Source organism: Melopsittacus undulatus, chromosome 5 (genome assembly GCF_012275295.1).
Source record: "Melopsittacus undulatus isolate bMelUnd1 chromosome 5, bMelUnd1.mat.Z, whole genome shotgun sequence".
Classification (NCBI taxonomy): Eukaryota; Metazoa; Chordata; class Aves; order Psittaciformes; family Psittaculidae; genus Melopsittacus; species Melopsittacus undulatus.
In genome coordinates this window covers 50,382,880-50,398,169 of record NC_047531.1, presented here as the reverse complement: position 1 = coordinate 50,398,169, position 15,290 = coordinate 50,382,880, and the positions used below count along the sequence as shown (strand labels likewise).

At 44.0% G+C, this 15,290-nt stretch overlaps 1 protein-coding gene across 1 annotated transcript in view; it reads right to left on the bottom strand.

Moving 5' to 3' along the window:
* PAH (phenylalanine hydroxylase) overlaps nt 1-15,290 on the bottom strand; it is a 38,585-nt gene that overhangs the window by 10,149 nt on the left and 13,146 nt on the right. The window contains exons 4-8 of the mRNA XM_005150438.3: nt 13,076-13,259; nt 5,917-6,005; nt 3,722-3,789; nt 701-897; nt 210-345 (exon numbers count right to left, since the gene is read on the bottom strand). Coding sequence (XP_005150495.2) covers nt 210-345; nt 701-897; nt 3,722-3,789; nt 5,917-6,005; nt 13,076-13,259 — 674 coding nt within the window. The remainder of the gene's footprint in view (nt 1-209; nt 346-700; nt 898-3,721; nt 3,790-5,916; nt 6,006-13,075; nt 13,260-15,290) is intronic.

Genomic DNA, 15,290 nt, shown 5'->3' with positions numbered 1-15,290 from the left:
CCCAAGAGAACTTGCAGAAGAGGATGAAGCTTGTTAAAAAGACTAGAAATCTTCCAGAAAATGTTTTCAGAAGAGAGCAGCCACTTGGCTGCTCTCCAATAGCTCTGCTCCCAAGAGTGCTCCAGAGTTCCACATGGTTATTATCAGTTGGGCTGACCCTGGTTTTAGCCTGCTGCAACTTTACACACTTTCTGTGCCAAAGTACTTACGGTTCTGGTGTGTACATGGGCTTGGATGCATGGCGAATATACTGTGTAGAATGGAATACTCGGAATGCCAGCCCAGCCAAGAAATCCCGAGAGGAGAGCAAGCCTGCAACAGGACGCAGGCGAAATCCAGTGCAGGCTGAAGGGACAAAAGAATGGTGTCATGTGTTTGATTTATCCTTATCCAGACTCCTCACAGTGGAAAAAGTTTGTTAATTGTTTTGTTTGCTCTCTTTATGTTAAACAGAGTTTAACTCTGAAAAAGCAGGGAATTTTCTACCCATGTGTACCACCATCACAGTATCTGAGCATCTGTACCATTGTTCCCTGGAAGGTTTAGAGAGGGACCTGTGACATAGGCTAAGTGCTCCTCCAAGCACCACAGGGAGCCTGAGATAAAGCAGGGACCACTTTTCCATCTCTGGAAGCACCACCCCACTGACAGCTGAGGCCTTTCATTTGTTTTGGTATTTTTTAATGTGATGCAAACTTACTCTGCAGGAATTTGGAAACATCTTCAAGCTGGGGAATGTTGTCCTCCCGGTAGCCACAGTACTTCTCCAGCAGTGGGAACACATGATTGTGTTCATAACAAGCATGAGTTGGATAGAGACTCTTCAGCTCCCTGAAGACGGTGCCCCAGGTTTTCCTTTCTTCTTCCGTATAGGTGACTCGAGGAATAGGTTGGCCACTGGAAAGAAAATGGACATACTCCTTAAGAGCAACACAGAAAATATCTTATGTCAGCAGCATCATACTCAGGACCATTACGTGGACTGGCATGTAAGCTGCTATTGCAGGAGGGGAAATGCTTTTGGCCTGACACGAAGGTGTAAAAGGAGCCTCACTTGCCCCTAGACACAGGCTGGGAAGGTCTTTACTGACCTTAGCTGAGATACTGGCCTTTAGACAATACCTTGCATTACTGTGTTGAAAGCAAGTACGTGCTTATTTGTCTTAGTGAGTTGTTCTTCTAAGTGTATTTGCTGGCTGTTGGTTTCAGTTTATTTGCATTTCTAGATATGGAGCAGCTGTTGTATTTCTTGCTCTAATACACATTAAATTGTTTTGGTTACAACAGGGAAACCAAAAAACTCTGTTTCTTGGAGGGGCAAACAAATTCTGATTGGTACTTTATGCTGTAACAGATGCAGACTCCAGCCACATTGACTTTTTATTATTATAATGAGCAATTTTGAGTCAAATCCCATCCTCAGGCCTCCATGTGCTTAGTTTATGTTGAAGCTAGCAGGAATTAGACAACCACAAGCAATGTAGTTTGGCCTCCTGTGAATAGCCAATTCCTTTGCAATAATGATAGGGCCATAGGTGAATCCAGCAGCTTTGAAAAATCAAAGGGTTTTAAGTAACTTAATAGGGTTAACATCACTGCTGGAATAATGCTGGAGCTTTCCAAGCCCCAGAGACCCATTGTTAAACTCTTGATGACACCCCACCATCTCCCACTCCTTCTTCTTTTCCTTGAGCCGCAGGGCAGATCCTCTGGAACACCATCATTTTCTGTCTCTCTGTATCAGCCCTCCTTGATCTGTGGAGCTTTAAACACCATGTTGAATTATGAGGATTGCTGGGGATTGTTCTTCTAAAGCACTCCTAGGTAATCCTCAACCACCTTCCAGGGTTACAGGGGGAAGCTATGGCTTAGAAACCTTTCAAATTTCAATTAAAATACTTCAGGGATCAACAGGGCTAGAAGCAACAGAAGGCAGAGGGAAGAGGCAAGCTAAAAGCAAAGAAAAGAGAAGTCAGGGAAATTAAGAATTCAACAAAACCAACAGGTAAATATATCAGGAGAAGAAGCAGAAGAGCAAAGCCAGAGTAGAGAGACAAACAGCAGGAGGAAAGAGGACAGAAGAGGTACAAAAGAAGGGGCACAGAAGAGAGTAAAATTGATGGTGGGAAGAAGAGTACAAGACGAGCAGCCACAAACCCAACTCACTTTTCTAGCTGGGTATCACCTGCACAAGCTAAGCACATTTGCCTTTTCAGATACTTCCCACAAAGCCTGAGAACTTTGGATGTCCCTCTCCTCCTGCCCAGTTCTCTTGCATCTCTACCCTTCCATGATGGAGACACCCCCTTGACCTCTCCCTCCCCACAGCAGACCCTGAAAGGAATGTTTGCCAGGTGTAGCACCCAGGGCAAAGACATCACAGATCCATCCAGGCCTTCATGAATCAACACCCAAAGTCACAAAAAACACATGCCTTCTTTCCACAAGCCCCAGAAGCCCAGATGTGTGACACCCTACTTACTGCTCTGTTATGGACAGACCTAGTTGGAAAATCCAATAATTTCACATAAAAAGTACTTTGGGGACATAGGTTCAGGTCTGTATAACTCTGTTACCAATATGTCTGAGTATCTGGCTAACAGACTAAATATTAATTAGTTATATATTGGAATATAATGGTTTCATCTCCATAAGATGGTTTCCATATTAATCTTGGTGATAACATGATTTTTGTTTTATTCCTATGTAGGATTTGGTGAAAGCATGCAAACTAGAGACCAGAATTTGCTACCCATTATGCAGGAAAGATAAGTCTTCTATGGGATACCTATAAATGTGCATTAGATCCAACCACATCTGACCATAAAGTCTTACCCAAATTTTCTATTTTTAAACTGGGCTCCTGATTTTTTCACTGGACTTTTTTCACCTGACATTTTTCACATTCCATCAGTCAGTCCAATTTGGCCTCTCATTTTGAGATTAGATTATTAGCTCTTTGGCTCAGGGACTATCTTTTTATCACAGTCCTATGAAAAGCAGAGCCCCAAATGTACAATATACATTAATTTATACTTTGCAGTCACAATTTTTCCAGTCCCAGCAAGACACAGGCCCAATAGTACTGATATAAATGTGTGAGTAGCTTTGGGAACAGAATTTTATCTCCACCAGATCTGATCACTGAAAGCAATCAAGCAAGCCTGTTCTAACTGAATTTATAATCTCCATTTATTTTTCCTAGGAAATGAAAGCCCAAATTGCTGATTGCAGCTCGGTCAGACATGATAAAAGTAGAGTATCAAGCACTGGATTAGCATCAGAACCATAACTTATTCATTTTTTTTATAGTGTATGCAGCTCCTGCTTTAATGTAAATGATAGGCACTCCTCCTCCAGCCCTGATTTAATGGGGAGAAAACCAGAAATGGCTTTATTCAAAGCTCAGGTCTTTGTAGTAGCAACAGAGTCTGATGCTTAATTAGACAACAAAGCTGGAGAAGAGGGGTGTTGTGGGGAAGAAAAGGAGGCGATGTTCCCTTCTGAACGTGTGCCTGGAACAATTTACTTTTGTTTTATTGCAATTTGGGGATAAATGCATGATAAATGCATGAACAGGAAGATTTAAACACATGGCAGATTTACAGCTGACAACAGCAAAAAAACAGTTGTGGAAAAATGCATATTGCCAGGAGGGTGAGAGCCCTAAAAGAGGGCAGGAGATGCGGCCTCACTTTCTGCCCACGCACTGAGTACTCACTGTTTGTAGTTGTAGGCGATATCTGCAAACTCCTTCCTTCGGGCCCGATACACAGGATCTTTGAATCCCTAAGGAGAAACAGCAATGGTCAGTCCCTATATAGATGCAAACAGTGAACTACCTTCCTCTCAACGAGCAGCCTCTGGCATGGCTGGTGCAGTCCAAGAAGTGCAGGAAGGAGAGTGGGAAAGCTACCTCCATCCTACCCAGCTCCACTCCTTCCCACTCTGCAGAGCCACCGGAGCAACCATCCTGCCACAGTATCCCTGCACCTCTCGCCCCTCAAGTCCTTTCATTTTCTCACTTCTGCTTGCTACAAACAAAGGAAACATGCTCCTTTACGGTGTCAAAAAGGTGCTCCCCAGGGAGCATCACTGAATTAATGGCACTCAAATAACCATGTCCTTCTCATTTCTCAGGAAGCTTGTTGCAGTTCCTGGCACAGCTGGGATGACCTAGAGGAGCAGAGTTAAGACAAATTAGAAAGACACTCATCAACTCAGTCAGACTTCTTCAGCAGATTTTCAGCATGAACTGCACTTAGAGGTGCTCATTTTCAAACTTTTAGAAGAACAGTAGGCACTTACCAGGCCAAAAAAAAAGCCCTATTTGCACTACAAATTCAAGCATTTGAAAGTATTTAATTACTATAGAGAATGTCTAATAGGCCTTGTGGTTGGGAGCTTGACTTTTTCAGGTAATTACTAATAAAACCAGGGACGAGAAATACAGTCTCTAAATCTTCATCTAGGATAACCATTCTCCTATCCCAGTGTGCCTCCTATTTAGACTCAGATTTCCTCAGGGCTAGGAGTGTCTTCACCACCTAAATTAGAGAAAAGTCCTTCCAAGCTAGGACACCCTTCTGCAGGGCAAATAGCAGCAACTCAGCAGAAGCTCATGAGTGCATCTCTTTGTAGTGCACAGCACAGCTGGACTGAGCAACCACAAAGCTACAACCAAGTACAGGAGGCAGCTGAAGTGGAGTAGAGATCCAACGGTTTAAGGCAAAAAGTGGCAGCCAGTGGCCTAAAAATGTGCTGTGCAAGATTAGCCTGGCATAGAGCTATTAATGATTAAAACCCATATCACTTAACCAATAAAAACACAGGCTCCTTTAATTTCTGTTTTATGCACTCTATGTACTGTCACAACTATTTACCCCAGCAGCTGTTTCCTTTTTAAGGCATAAACTGCTAACTAATTCTAGGAACTGGAGCAGAGATGCTTCATTCTTTTTAACATCTTTTTTGTTTTGTTTCTTTTTTCAAATACAATCCTGGTCTATTCCTGCAAGACACACAAGGGGGCCATTGACTCAGCGTATCTCCTTTCATTCTGCCTTTCATATGACCACGTCGAACATCATGAATCATTGTACATGATGCATAACACATCTCAAGTTAAGCAATAGGTAGTGAATGACTAATCACCCCATCTCAATTAAACTAATAGCAGCAATTTTTGTTGCACTGCATGTAATTTATTTATAATCACCCTATCTCAATTAAGCTAATAGCAGCAATTTCTGTTGCACTGCATGGAACTCAGTGTGTTTTGACAAATGAAAATAAGTTGTTGTTTGCTTGGAGAGGGAATAGAGGTAGAAAGTGTTCTTGTATCTGGAAAAGCTGAAAAAATGCTGAATATTTTATTTTTATCAGCTAAGCCAATGAACATATCTTTCTGACCCTACCATTTAAACCACAAACTTTTTGAAACAAGGGCCTTTTCTTTTGTTGTGTCTCACAATACAAGAATCATGTCAGATTGAACAACCACATAACAAGGCATTAAGCTCAATCGTGTATATGTAATCGAGGATAAAAAAAGCAGTCTTCTTATCTCTGGGCTCTGATATGCTGCTTCTAAAGTTGCTAGTGATTCACAAAATGATTCTAAAGTCACCATGTCAGAGCCACAAGGGAAAGATAGAGGTATCCTTGTGGTGGCCTTGTGCTCTGGTGACTACTAAGGTCTCCTGGTATTTGCCCAAATTAAAGCAACTTGTAGTCTGATTTACTTCATAACCAAGGATTGGGCTGATTCTGACCCTATAAATATGGTACTCTTCTTGTCCTGTATCATGTGAGACAGTCTGCTAGGCTTGTCTGAAAGCAGAGCAAGTGCAAATGAGAGAAACATCTGTCCCAATAACTAGAAGCATGTTAAAAACATAAAGCTCTTTTTCTTACAGGATGATCAGCATCCAGTTCTGCTCCGTAGCTTAGGATCTGATTGGCAAACCTGTCCAGCTCTTGGATACTTCTTGGGAACCATGGCACTGCAAAACAGAAAAGAAATTGAGAGTGGTATGCTTCTTCATTACTTGGTTTGGGCCTGCTTTCTGGTCTTTCCTTCTTTTCATCATAAATATAAAGAAACATATGCAAAGGTCTATATTCTTTGGGCAGCAATAGTCTTTCCCTGTAACAGGAAGCAAGAGCAAACCCTGCAAGTTGTCCTGAATTCGTGGCTGGTTTGCGCTGTTGGAAGAATACAGAGCATCAGGAATGTCTAGCTCTTGGCACAGAGCTGGCTTGTAATGTTTATGGTTTTCTGTTTATTATTCTGGTTTCTTGGCTTACCAAAATGTAGGAATTTTTCCAGAGTGTGCTTCCTTTCACAGTAGCTGGAATCAGCCATTTTAAAGGAACAGCAAGAATCCCCACAGCAAGAAGGATACAGGATTATTTAACCCTCCAAAAATCTTTTTCTAAGAATGACTTTGGTGTCCTCACTTAAGCTAGGATGCTGAAATAAAATGATGAACGGCACCCTAATACTTCAGACTGGCATTGTACTACTGTACCTATTATAAAATAATGCATTCATTTAATTTACATTTTGAGTCTGGCTCTCTATTGCCTGATAACTCACTTATACACACTGCCTAGAGCACAATTTAGGGTATGAAATGGGACCACACTGACTATACAGCATGTAATGCCCATATGGCCCTCCCCTTACAGAAGGACATAAGGTGGAGGTCAAGGAAGAATCACAGAGCTTCACAGATGTGATGTGTTCAGATAGGGGAAAGCAGAAGGCAAGTGTCTTCATGGCAATTGCACTGCAATGAGAGACTCTTTGCAGCTTGTGAGGTACATGGGGTGGTCATACCGGGTCAGACCTCCTTCCTGTTGCCAGCACCTCCAGCTAAGGATGTACCCCAAGCGCAGGGCATGCAGTCATGTCCCATATGGTCCCCACATTGAGTAAAAGTCAGCAACACAAACTTCAGCGTTAATACCATACATAAGCCTGGTGGTCCAAGCCCAGAGGCTTTCAGCAGTCTATCAGTAACATGTTTGCAGTTCATTTAGTGACTTTCTTGCACAGATGGATGTCACTTTTCAGTCAATGCTTGGAAAACAGCTCATTCCCCTGTGTGGCTCTCTGCTCAGCTGAGAGCACTGCCACTCAGCCATACCTCCCCATTTGATTTTGGGGGTTATGCCAAGTGAACCTGATCCCCAGCCAGCAGCTGCTGCATGAGTTCCCTGCAGTGCTTTGCTGATGGGGCTCATCCCAGACCTCACAGACAACCTACAGAATAAGAGGATCACTGTCTCCAGGGCTATTCAGCCTTGCTTTGTGCTGAGCCTAACAACAGGGAGGGCACTTGTGGCACTGGTCTCCTGCAAGGCACCTGCACAGAGGGGTCAGAGCAACAGCAGCACATTTACAGGGCATGCTTTGGGCTGCCAGAGCTCAGCCCTACACACAGTGTCCACCTTCCCTGACCTACTACTCTCCTACCACCATCCAACACTTCCCCTCGGAGCCCTCAGCTTGTTTCAGGCAGGGCAGGGAGGGCAGGCATCTGGTGGCTGCCAGCATGGAGGGGTCCCTGGCTGCAGAAACTCGGTGCTTCCACCCAGCAGAAGTGGGGTTTGATCCCTTTTTCCCGAGCAGCAAACCTGTCTGCTTTGCCCTACAGAACAGACCTTAACAAGTCACTAGATGGCAGTAGCAGTCCCAGGAAGATCGTCCCAAAAAATGCCTTCTTTTGAAAGATTTCTCCAGAAATACTCTCTCGCCTTCCTGTTCGCACCCTTCCTGCATCTCCAGCCCCTTGAGTTAAATTAGTCAGAATAGAACAAGGTGTGTTTGAGTCCTAGAGAGGAGTCACTACTCACACCATGTGATGAGCGAGCACACCAAGCTATCCTGCCCTGATTTTCTATATGGCAGCCAGGCACTGGGTTTATCCCTCAGCTCTAACACTGAGCTTTGTGTGAAAAGGGAGCTGCTTCACTTTTTAGTGCTTCAGACTCACCACGATCAGCTTGGGGTGAGGCATACTGATAACTTTTGGATTAGGCACTGGCAAATAAAGCCATCTGGCAGCTCCACAGCAAAGGATTTGTCAGTGTTAGAGTGAATAAACACTATCTCCAGGGACACACCATGACCTGAAGGTTCCAGGCTATGCAGAAAAATCAGTGGGGGCTGAAGTCTGCCGTGGATTTCAGCAGTGATGTCTCTGGGGTTTTGTTGCCCTGAATCAGAAAGGCATAAGTGGGCAGGGTTTGAATCGTTGCAGCTTCAGTGGATAAAATAGATACATAATAGTGATTTACTTTCATTAAATACATTTGAATCTCAATACCTCCAGAGGACTTGGTGCGCAGCCCATGATAAACTCTGGGACAGATTGACTCCCAGACTGATGCAGTGTCAATCCGAGGTGTGGAGATGTGTGTCTTGTTTTAACCCTACACAGGAGCAGCACCTTATCTTCTAGGTGTGCGGTCCTTATAGATACCTGACCTATTTTCAGCATATCTCTGCCCTTCTCCCTGTTCCCCCCATATACTGACAGTCGCTAAGAGTCCAGCTTGAGCTTGCAGAAAGGGGCAGGCTGTGAAAGGGAAATTCTGAGGGTGCTTAGTGCTATTCACACCGCCATAGCTGATGTTAAGTCAGGTCCTGGAAAGTCCTGAGTCTTCTCAGCTCTCATGGAAACAAGAATCAAAGGTCCTGAGCACAGCCCCAGAGCACTGCACAAAGCCCACACAGCCCTCGCATCAGGGACCAGGGTGCAAAGGGGCTACTGGGTCTTTTGCCTAGCTGTGGTGTGCAGGAGGCTGTCCCCAGCCCTCCCAGCAACTATTTAAAAGATCAAATTAAATTACCCCCTGTATGAATCTATCCCATATTTTGTTTGCAACATCCTCCTCCAGCCTGTTAGCCAGACTTGCTGTCTGTCTGCACAGCCATTAATGAATTGCCAGGGCAAGCTGGTGCAACACTGGGCCTCTGTGAAGGTCTGAGTACTAAACGTGGGCTGATCAGTAATAAATATTGATTTGTCTGTAAGTGAAACAGCAGCATTTATGGGATCGTGCTGGACACCCAAGTGGTGACCAAATTATCATGGGGTCAAATACTTAGCAGAATGCTAATAAGCCATTTATATAAGAGGCAGCAAAGCAGGGGCAGTGAGGACTTCTGCAGAACTCCTCCATTCGGACCATTGTGAGGAGGGTCAAAGACAGGTCTATGCAATTTATAACAGTTCAAGGCCCAGGTTTAGTCCTTTTTTAAACAGTCCCAAATGCTTTGGTCAGCCTCAGGGTCTAGCAAACAAGGCCCCCACAGAACATCAGCTCCCAGCCTGTCTCAGAAATGCAATAAATTGTCTGCATTTCCCTAATGCTGCAACAGGATATTTAATTCTTTTTATTCATGGGCTCCAAGTGAACTGTAGATATCCAGCTTGTTTCCAAAAACAGCCATGAAGAGATACACTGTTTTCACAACAAATCTTTCCATCTCTACAAAAGGCTTCTGGCCCTGTGACTGCTAACCCATTTCATCTGAAGCTCTAAAGGTACCTTTGAATTTAGGTCATTTTGCTGTCCTGCTCTCAGCTAAAATGACACTGTTGATCCAAATCTGGTATTTGTAACCATTTGTGTCTGTCAAAGGGAAACCAAAATTGTATTTTGCATTTAATTGAGAAAAGATCCTAAAAGCAATTGAAATGACAAAAAAGAAAAAAGACATTCATTTAACCCTTGCCCAATAAAGGGTTACATACATACACATGTGCTTAATACTGAACTGTACTGAAGGGGAAAAATACAGAAATTTCCTCTGACTGTCCACAAAGCAGTGCCCCAAGAATGGCACTGTGTTCTTCCTATGGAAAACAAATCAGTTTGGGTTTTTTATCTCAAATCATAAGCTTGAACAAAATTAATCCTTTGCAAGGAAGAGCTGAGAGCATCTTTAGACAGCAATGGAAGAACTGGTACCATGGGAGCCTGCATGGCCTCCAGGAGAAAACCTTCCCAGGTTTTACCTGCCCATTGAAAGGAGTGTGACAATATATCCATAAACCGTATTTCTGAGCTTTTGCTCCCTGGGGATATATTGCTCTCATTCTGTGTTTTAGGAATAAAATTTCACAGAACACATCTGTGGATTATGACCAGATTTGGAGGATACATGTAAAAGGCAGGATGACCTAAAAGGCACCACAAGGCCTGCTATTTATTAATGCCATCCCTGATAAAGGACAGCATCTTACCACGCTTTCTACAGCTCAGGCTGCTTCAATCTCACTCTGCCCTTTTAGAGCTGTCTCAGCCCAGATTGTGCCACCCACAGTTCATCCCCTAAGCACAGCTTGTTTGACCTTTCAAAATATGGCTCTTTGGGGATTTCAATTTGACTGGACCCTCTACTACTCTTGACAGAAGCTGAAATTGAAGAAAGAAAGAAAAAAGGAAAAGAAAACGGGAAAGAGCAAAAAGGAATATCAATCTTCCTCTATTTCCTTGGCAATAAATTGCTCCCACTTTACACTATTTCTGAATTACTGAAACTAACAAACAAACACAAGTTATCCTCTCAAACAGAAGAGGATCAAGTCCCTTTCTGCCTCACTGAAAGGATAATCTAGCTCAAAAAGCCTTTGATCAACACAGTAATATGCAGTGAAATCCTAATCCTACAGCTGATCATGGGAGTTTTGACTCCTGTGAGGTCAGAATTTCACTCATAAGCCTTTCTAGGCCTATGTTTATAGCTGTATCTTTATCCAACTCTAGCCTATGCTTATGTACTTTATTATTTAATAAAGTTTATTATAAACTTCTTCATAATAATCAGAAAAATAAAAGTAATGTCAACCGCTACTAGGCCCTGTAGCTTTCTTCTGGAAATAAAAGAGTCCCCAAAAGAGAGCCTCTTTGATTTGACATGATCGTAAATCACCTAATCAACCTTTTGTCCCTTTGTCTCATGAATGGAGAGAACTGACTCCGAAGAATATCTGCCTTCTTCTTTTTCATCTTCAATTGTAATGTCATGGGTAGTACACAAAGGAAACGGTAAAAGGATTACCAGCACTGATCTCAAGAAAGTATTAATGTCCTTTCATGTTGTTCCTAGGAAGGAAGAGGAAGATCCAGACCTAAAGTATTTAAAGACTGAAATCCTATTAAAATCACATCTGTTATCTGAAAAGGCATTTAAGCATGTCTCAGACTGGATGCTGGGCAGCCACCACTGTACCGAGCAGCCTCAACTCTAGCAAATTTCTGAGAATTAGGAATATGGCTTGCAAAACCTTTCCTATTTCACTCCAAAGTCAGAATTACGACTGACTTCCCTGGGATTTCTTACAGGAACGAGGAGTTATTCCTGCTTCCACCAAAGTGGATTGCAGAGACTTACTATAGCAGGAGTAAGGGGCATCCACAAGCCCAAAAGTGGAGAGTTAGATGGATGCTGTGAGGGATAGTGGTGAGCAGGCTGGCAGTCACCCATGGGACTTTTCCTCTCTCCTCTCATCTCAGCCCAGAGGTACAAGGGTCTCACAAGGATGGAGGTGCAGCAGCCACAGCCAGGGTCCATGAGGCCAAATTGGAAAGTAAATCCAGGTGTTTAAAGGGGCATGCCAGCCCCAGGGAGCACAGGCGGGTAATCTTTCCCTCTGCACCATGAGGATGCCACCCTTCTGTACCAGACCTTCTACAAGACTGGGCTCTTGTTGATTCTGCTACACCACAGTTTGTGCCAGAGTGATCTGTGAGGTCTCAGATATTTGGCAAGGGGGATGGCACTGCGACAGTACTTCGCAGCACTTCAAGGTGGCAAAGTCTGACTGTGTTCACAGGGTCTGTGTATCACTTAAAAGTTAATACACAGCTTCTTTTCACCTGAGTGCTCTCTGGGAGAAGTGTTCAAGAAAGGGCAGCCCCCCCGCTGGGTCACACAATGTACCAGTCATTGTAAATGTCTCCAGGACTCCCCCTTGGTGTCCTCCCTGAGAGACTCCAAGGAGCCATCATTCCTTAGGAAGGTGAAAGGCAGTTTTCAGTGGGTGACATTCTCCACAAAATGGCACTATAGAGGCTTTACTCTGCTGGGTACTGAACAGACACAGATTTATTATGGAGATGGGGTGGGAAGGAAAAGGGAGTAGAATAATGCTTGGATGTCTCAGGGCATTGATCTACCATCTACAAGCCAAGCCCATGCATGCAACTGCAGATTTTGCTGGAACTGTTTACCCTTTTAAATTGTAACAGTGTTTATGTGCCTTTTTTGAATCAGGGCAGACAGTAACTAGACAGATGTAGTGCATCCCACGGAGATCCTTGTTTACACTCTTCTTCAAAGTTCTCATGTGTACGGAGAGCATAAGAAAAGGATGAAAGTGCAAGCCCTGCAGTGACTTTCAGTGCTCAGTGGTCCAAAGGCTATAAGATGATAGTCAGAGATTCAGTGAACATGTCATTGGGCTTGTTAAGCTGATCTATCTGCATTAAACATGGTGGTATGGATCCCACCTGCACCCCTGTTATTCTTTCATATTACAGGTGTGGATCAAGAACAAAAGTTGCCACCCTGCATGACTTGCACAAAGCTGTGTATATAAATGCTGCCTAATTTAAAATAAGGCAGGGACTGGGAGCAGAAAATGGAAGTACCTACAGCTTCCTGCACTGCTGCTTAGGAATTTACAAGTTGAGCCCTTAGCCTGTAACTCAAATCATTCTTTGATGCCTGACAACTTCTGCAGGCAGTGTAACAAGCTACCACAACAATGCTGTATTTAAGAGACTGAGGGTGCTGTCAACCAGACAGATGACAGCATAACACCATAACAGCAGTTCCCAGGAAAACTAAGTATGGCAAAAGATGGAGCATGTCAATTTACATTGAGAAAATCTCCAAATGAAAAATCTTACAACACAGGCAAAATAGGCAGAGATAGGGAAATATAGCCATACAGATCCAAAAGGAACTCCCCTGCTACAGGATAAAGAAGTCAATATTTACATGTGATGTAAACATTCCTTGGCAATGTCATCCTTGTCAGTGTATCCTTACCAGTGTCCTTCTTCTTTGTTCGTGAAAGCTCATGGACTGTTGCTCCAATATCATTTCTCAAGGACTTGATGATCTTGTCCAGTGCTGGAACATTCTTGCCTTCCAAATTAATGAAGAATTCATACTCATCTTTGTTGAGTCGGGAAGGTCGGGACTCAATGTGGGTCAGGTTTATTCCTTTTTCCTACAAGAAACAGAGATTTTGGTCCCACAGGGTTTGGGGGAAGAAATATGACATAAATACTAGCTAAAATGAATGTGTTAGACAACAGGTCCTCCTATACAATACAAATAACTCAAAAGTAAAATCTTGCCACTGATGGCCATTGGACTGAGAGCTTTCACAACAGGGAGGGAGACAAAAAGGAAGAATGAGAAGGATGCAGTATTCCCCCTTGTGCAGAGCACCAACATAAAGACTATGCATGACACAAACCTTTGAAAAAGGTGGAAGCAGGATACAAGTTGTAAACAGGCTTTGTATTGTAAATGGTGGCTCCAATACCACAAGTACATAATGGGAACTTGTCTGTGTAGACAAGAACATCTCCTCAGGATCAACTTGGGAAGTAGGCGTTTCACCTGAAGAGAACCCTCTCATGAGAAAATGAATGCTTTATTTATAAGCATCTTGAAAGGAGGTTGGCAAAGCAAGCAGCTGGGCACCCTGCGAGATAAGCTTCTGCCAAGCCACTGCACAGTCACCTGCAAAGCCACCTGCATGGTTTCCAGGGCTGTGAGCAGGTGCTGGGCAGAGATCCAATGGGAAACATGGATCCGCACCAAAAAGGCAGCCAAGGGTTTTGCAAATAAAAACACGGGTGTTTTGAATCACAGAATCACAGAGTTGCTGAGGTTGGATGAGGCCTCTGGAGATCATCTAACAGTCTGCTCAGGCAGGGTATGATAGGGCAGAGTGCTCAGGACTATGTCCAGTTGAGTTTTGAGTATTTCCACAAATGGAGACTCCACAACCTTGCTAGGAAACTGCTCCAGAGTCTGGCTACTCTCACATAAGGAATTATTTTCTTAGGCACAGACATTCAAATTCTGAGCCACCAAATATCCTTCCAGAAGAGAAGCTCTGAAGAAAGGGATTATTGGCAACTATAGCCTTGACGTCTATGGCCAGTGGGTACCCAATCTCAGACATGCCACCATGTCAATGTGTAAAGCAGCATGTAGCCAAAAATCTTATTTTTCCAGTCACATAAACGCAACTCCAGGAAAATCTGCCTCAGTTTAGCTGAACTCAAATGTTTTATTTTTTAAAAAAAAAACCTTTTAAACAGATTTTGGTTGGTGCTGACTTTACCACCTGACCTTCCTGTCAGGCTCACACTGGAGCGGTGGCCACAGTATACTGCGGCCAGGCCTGGGCTTCTGTCCCTTGGGAGGGATAGACAAACCCCTGGAGGAAGTTTTGGCTTGAGGATCAACCACAGAGGATGCAGAGGGGCTGACACACAGGGCTCAGCAGCCCTGAAGCAGCTTTTGTTTTGCTGCTTTTAGGTTTAAGACCCCAAACTACATGGGGTGGAATGATGGCCCTGGTGATGTCAGTGTCAAACCCCCTGCTGCAGTGGGGTCAGAATTTAATCCACGAAGAAACGCTGTGAGGATCTACTCGTGACCTACAGGGAAGAAAGAGGGAAGCCTTTTTTTCTGTGCCTCCTTCCAGTCTGAGCTTCTCAAGCCCCTTAAGGTTTTCTTTGCTCCTCTCAGTGCTTGCACAGCGCAGGGGGGCATCTGGCCATCAGCGGCAAAGACCTCATTCACTCCACCACAAAAGGCAGTTTATTACTTTGTAGGAACCAGCATGCATGTCGTTCCTCTGTTTCCTGAGTGTCACACGCTACAGATGTACTTAAATTGTTTGGCTAGATACCAACACAATAAGTTGAAAAGGTCAAAAACGCATTCACCAACTGCTGCTCTTGAGAGATGCTGTCCTCACGGGGCCGTCTGGGGGAGAGAATGGCTGCCACTGTCCTGGGCCCCGAGGACAATTTGTTTTAGGCCTCTGAAGCCCCATTTCACAAAAAGGCCTCACATTGTACCCTCTGCTTGGTGAGGAGCTGGGAGGTAGGGCAGCCTGGAGCTGGAAGTCCAGATGACCCAGGGCTGGAAAGCCTTTGACAAAGAGCAGGCACAGGAACTGGCAGCCACTTTGCTATGGCCACAACATGGAGAGAAGTGTGGCAATGTATACCCA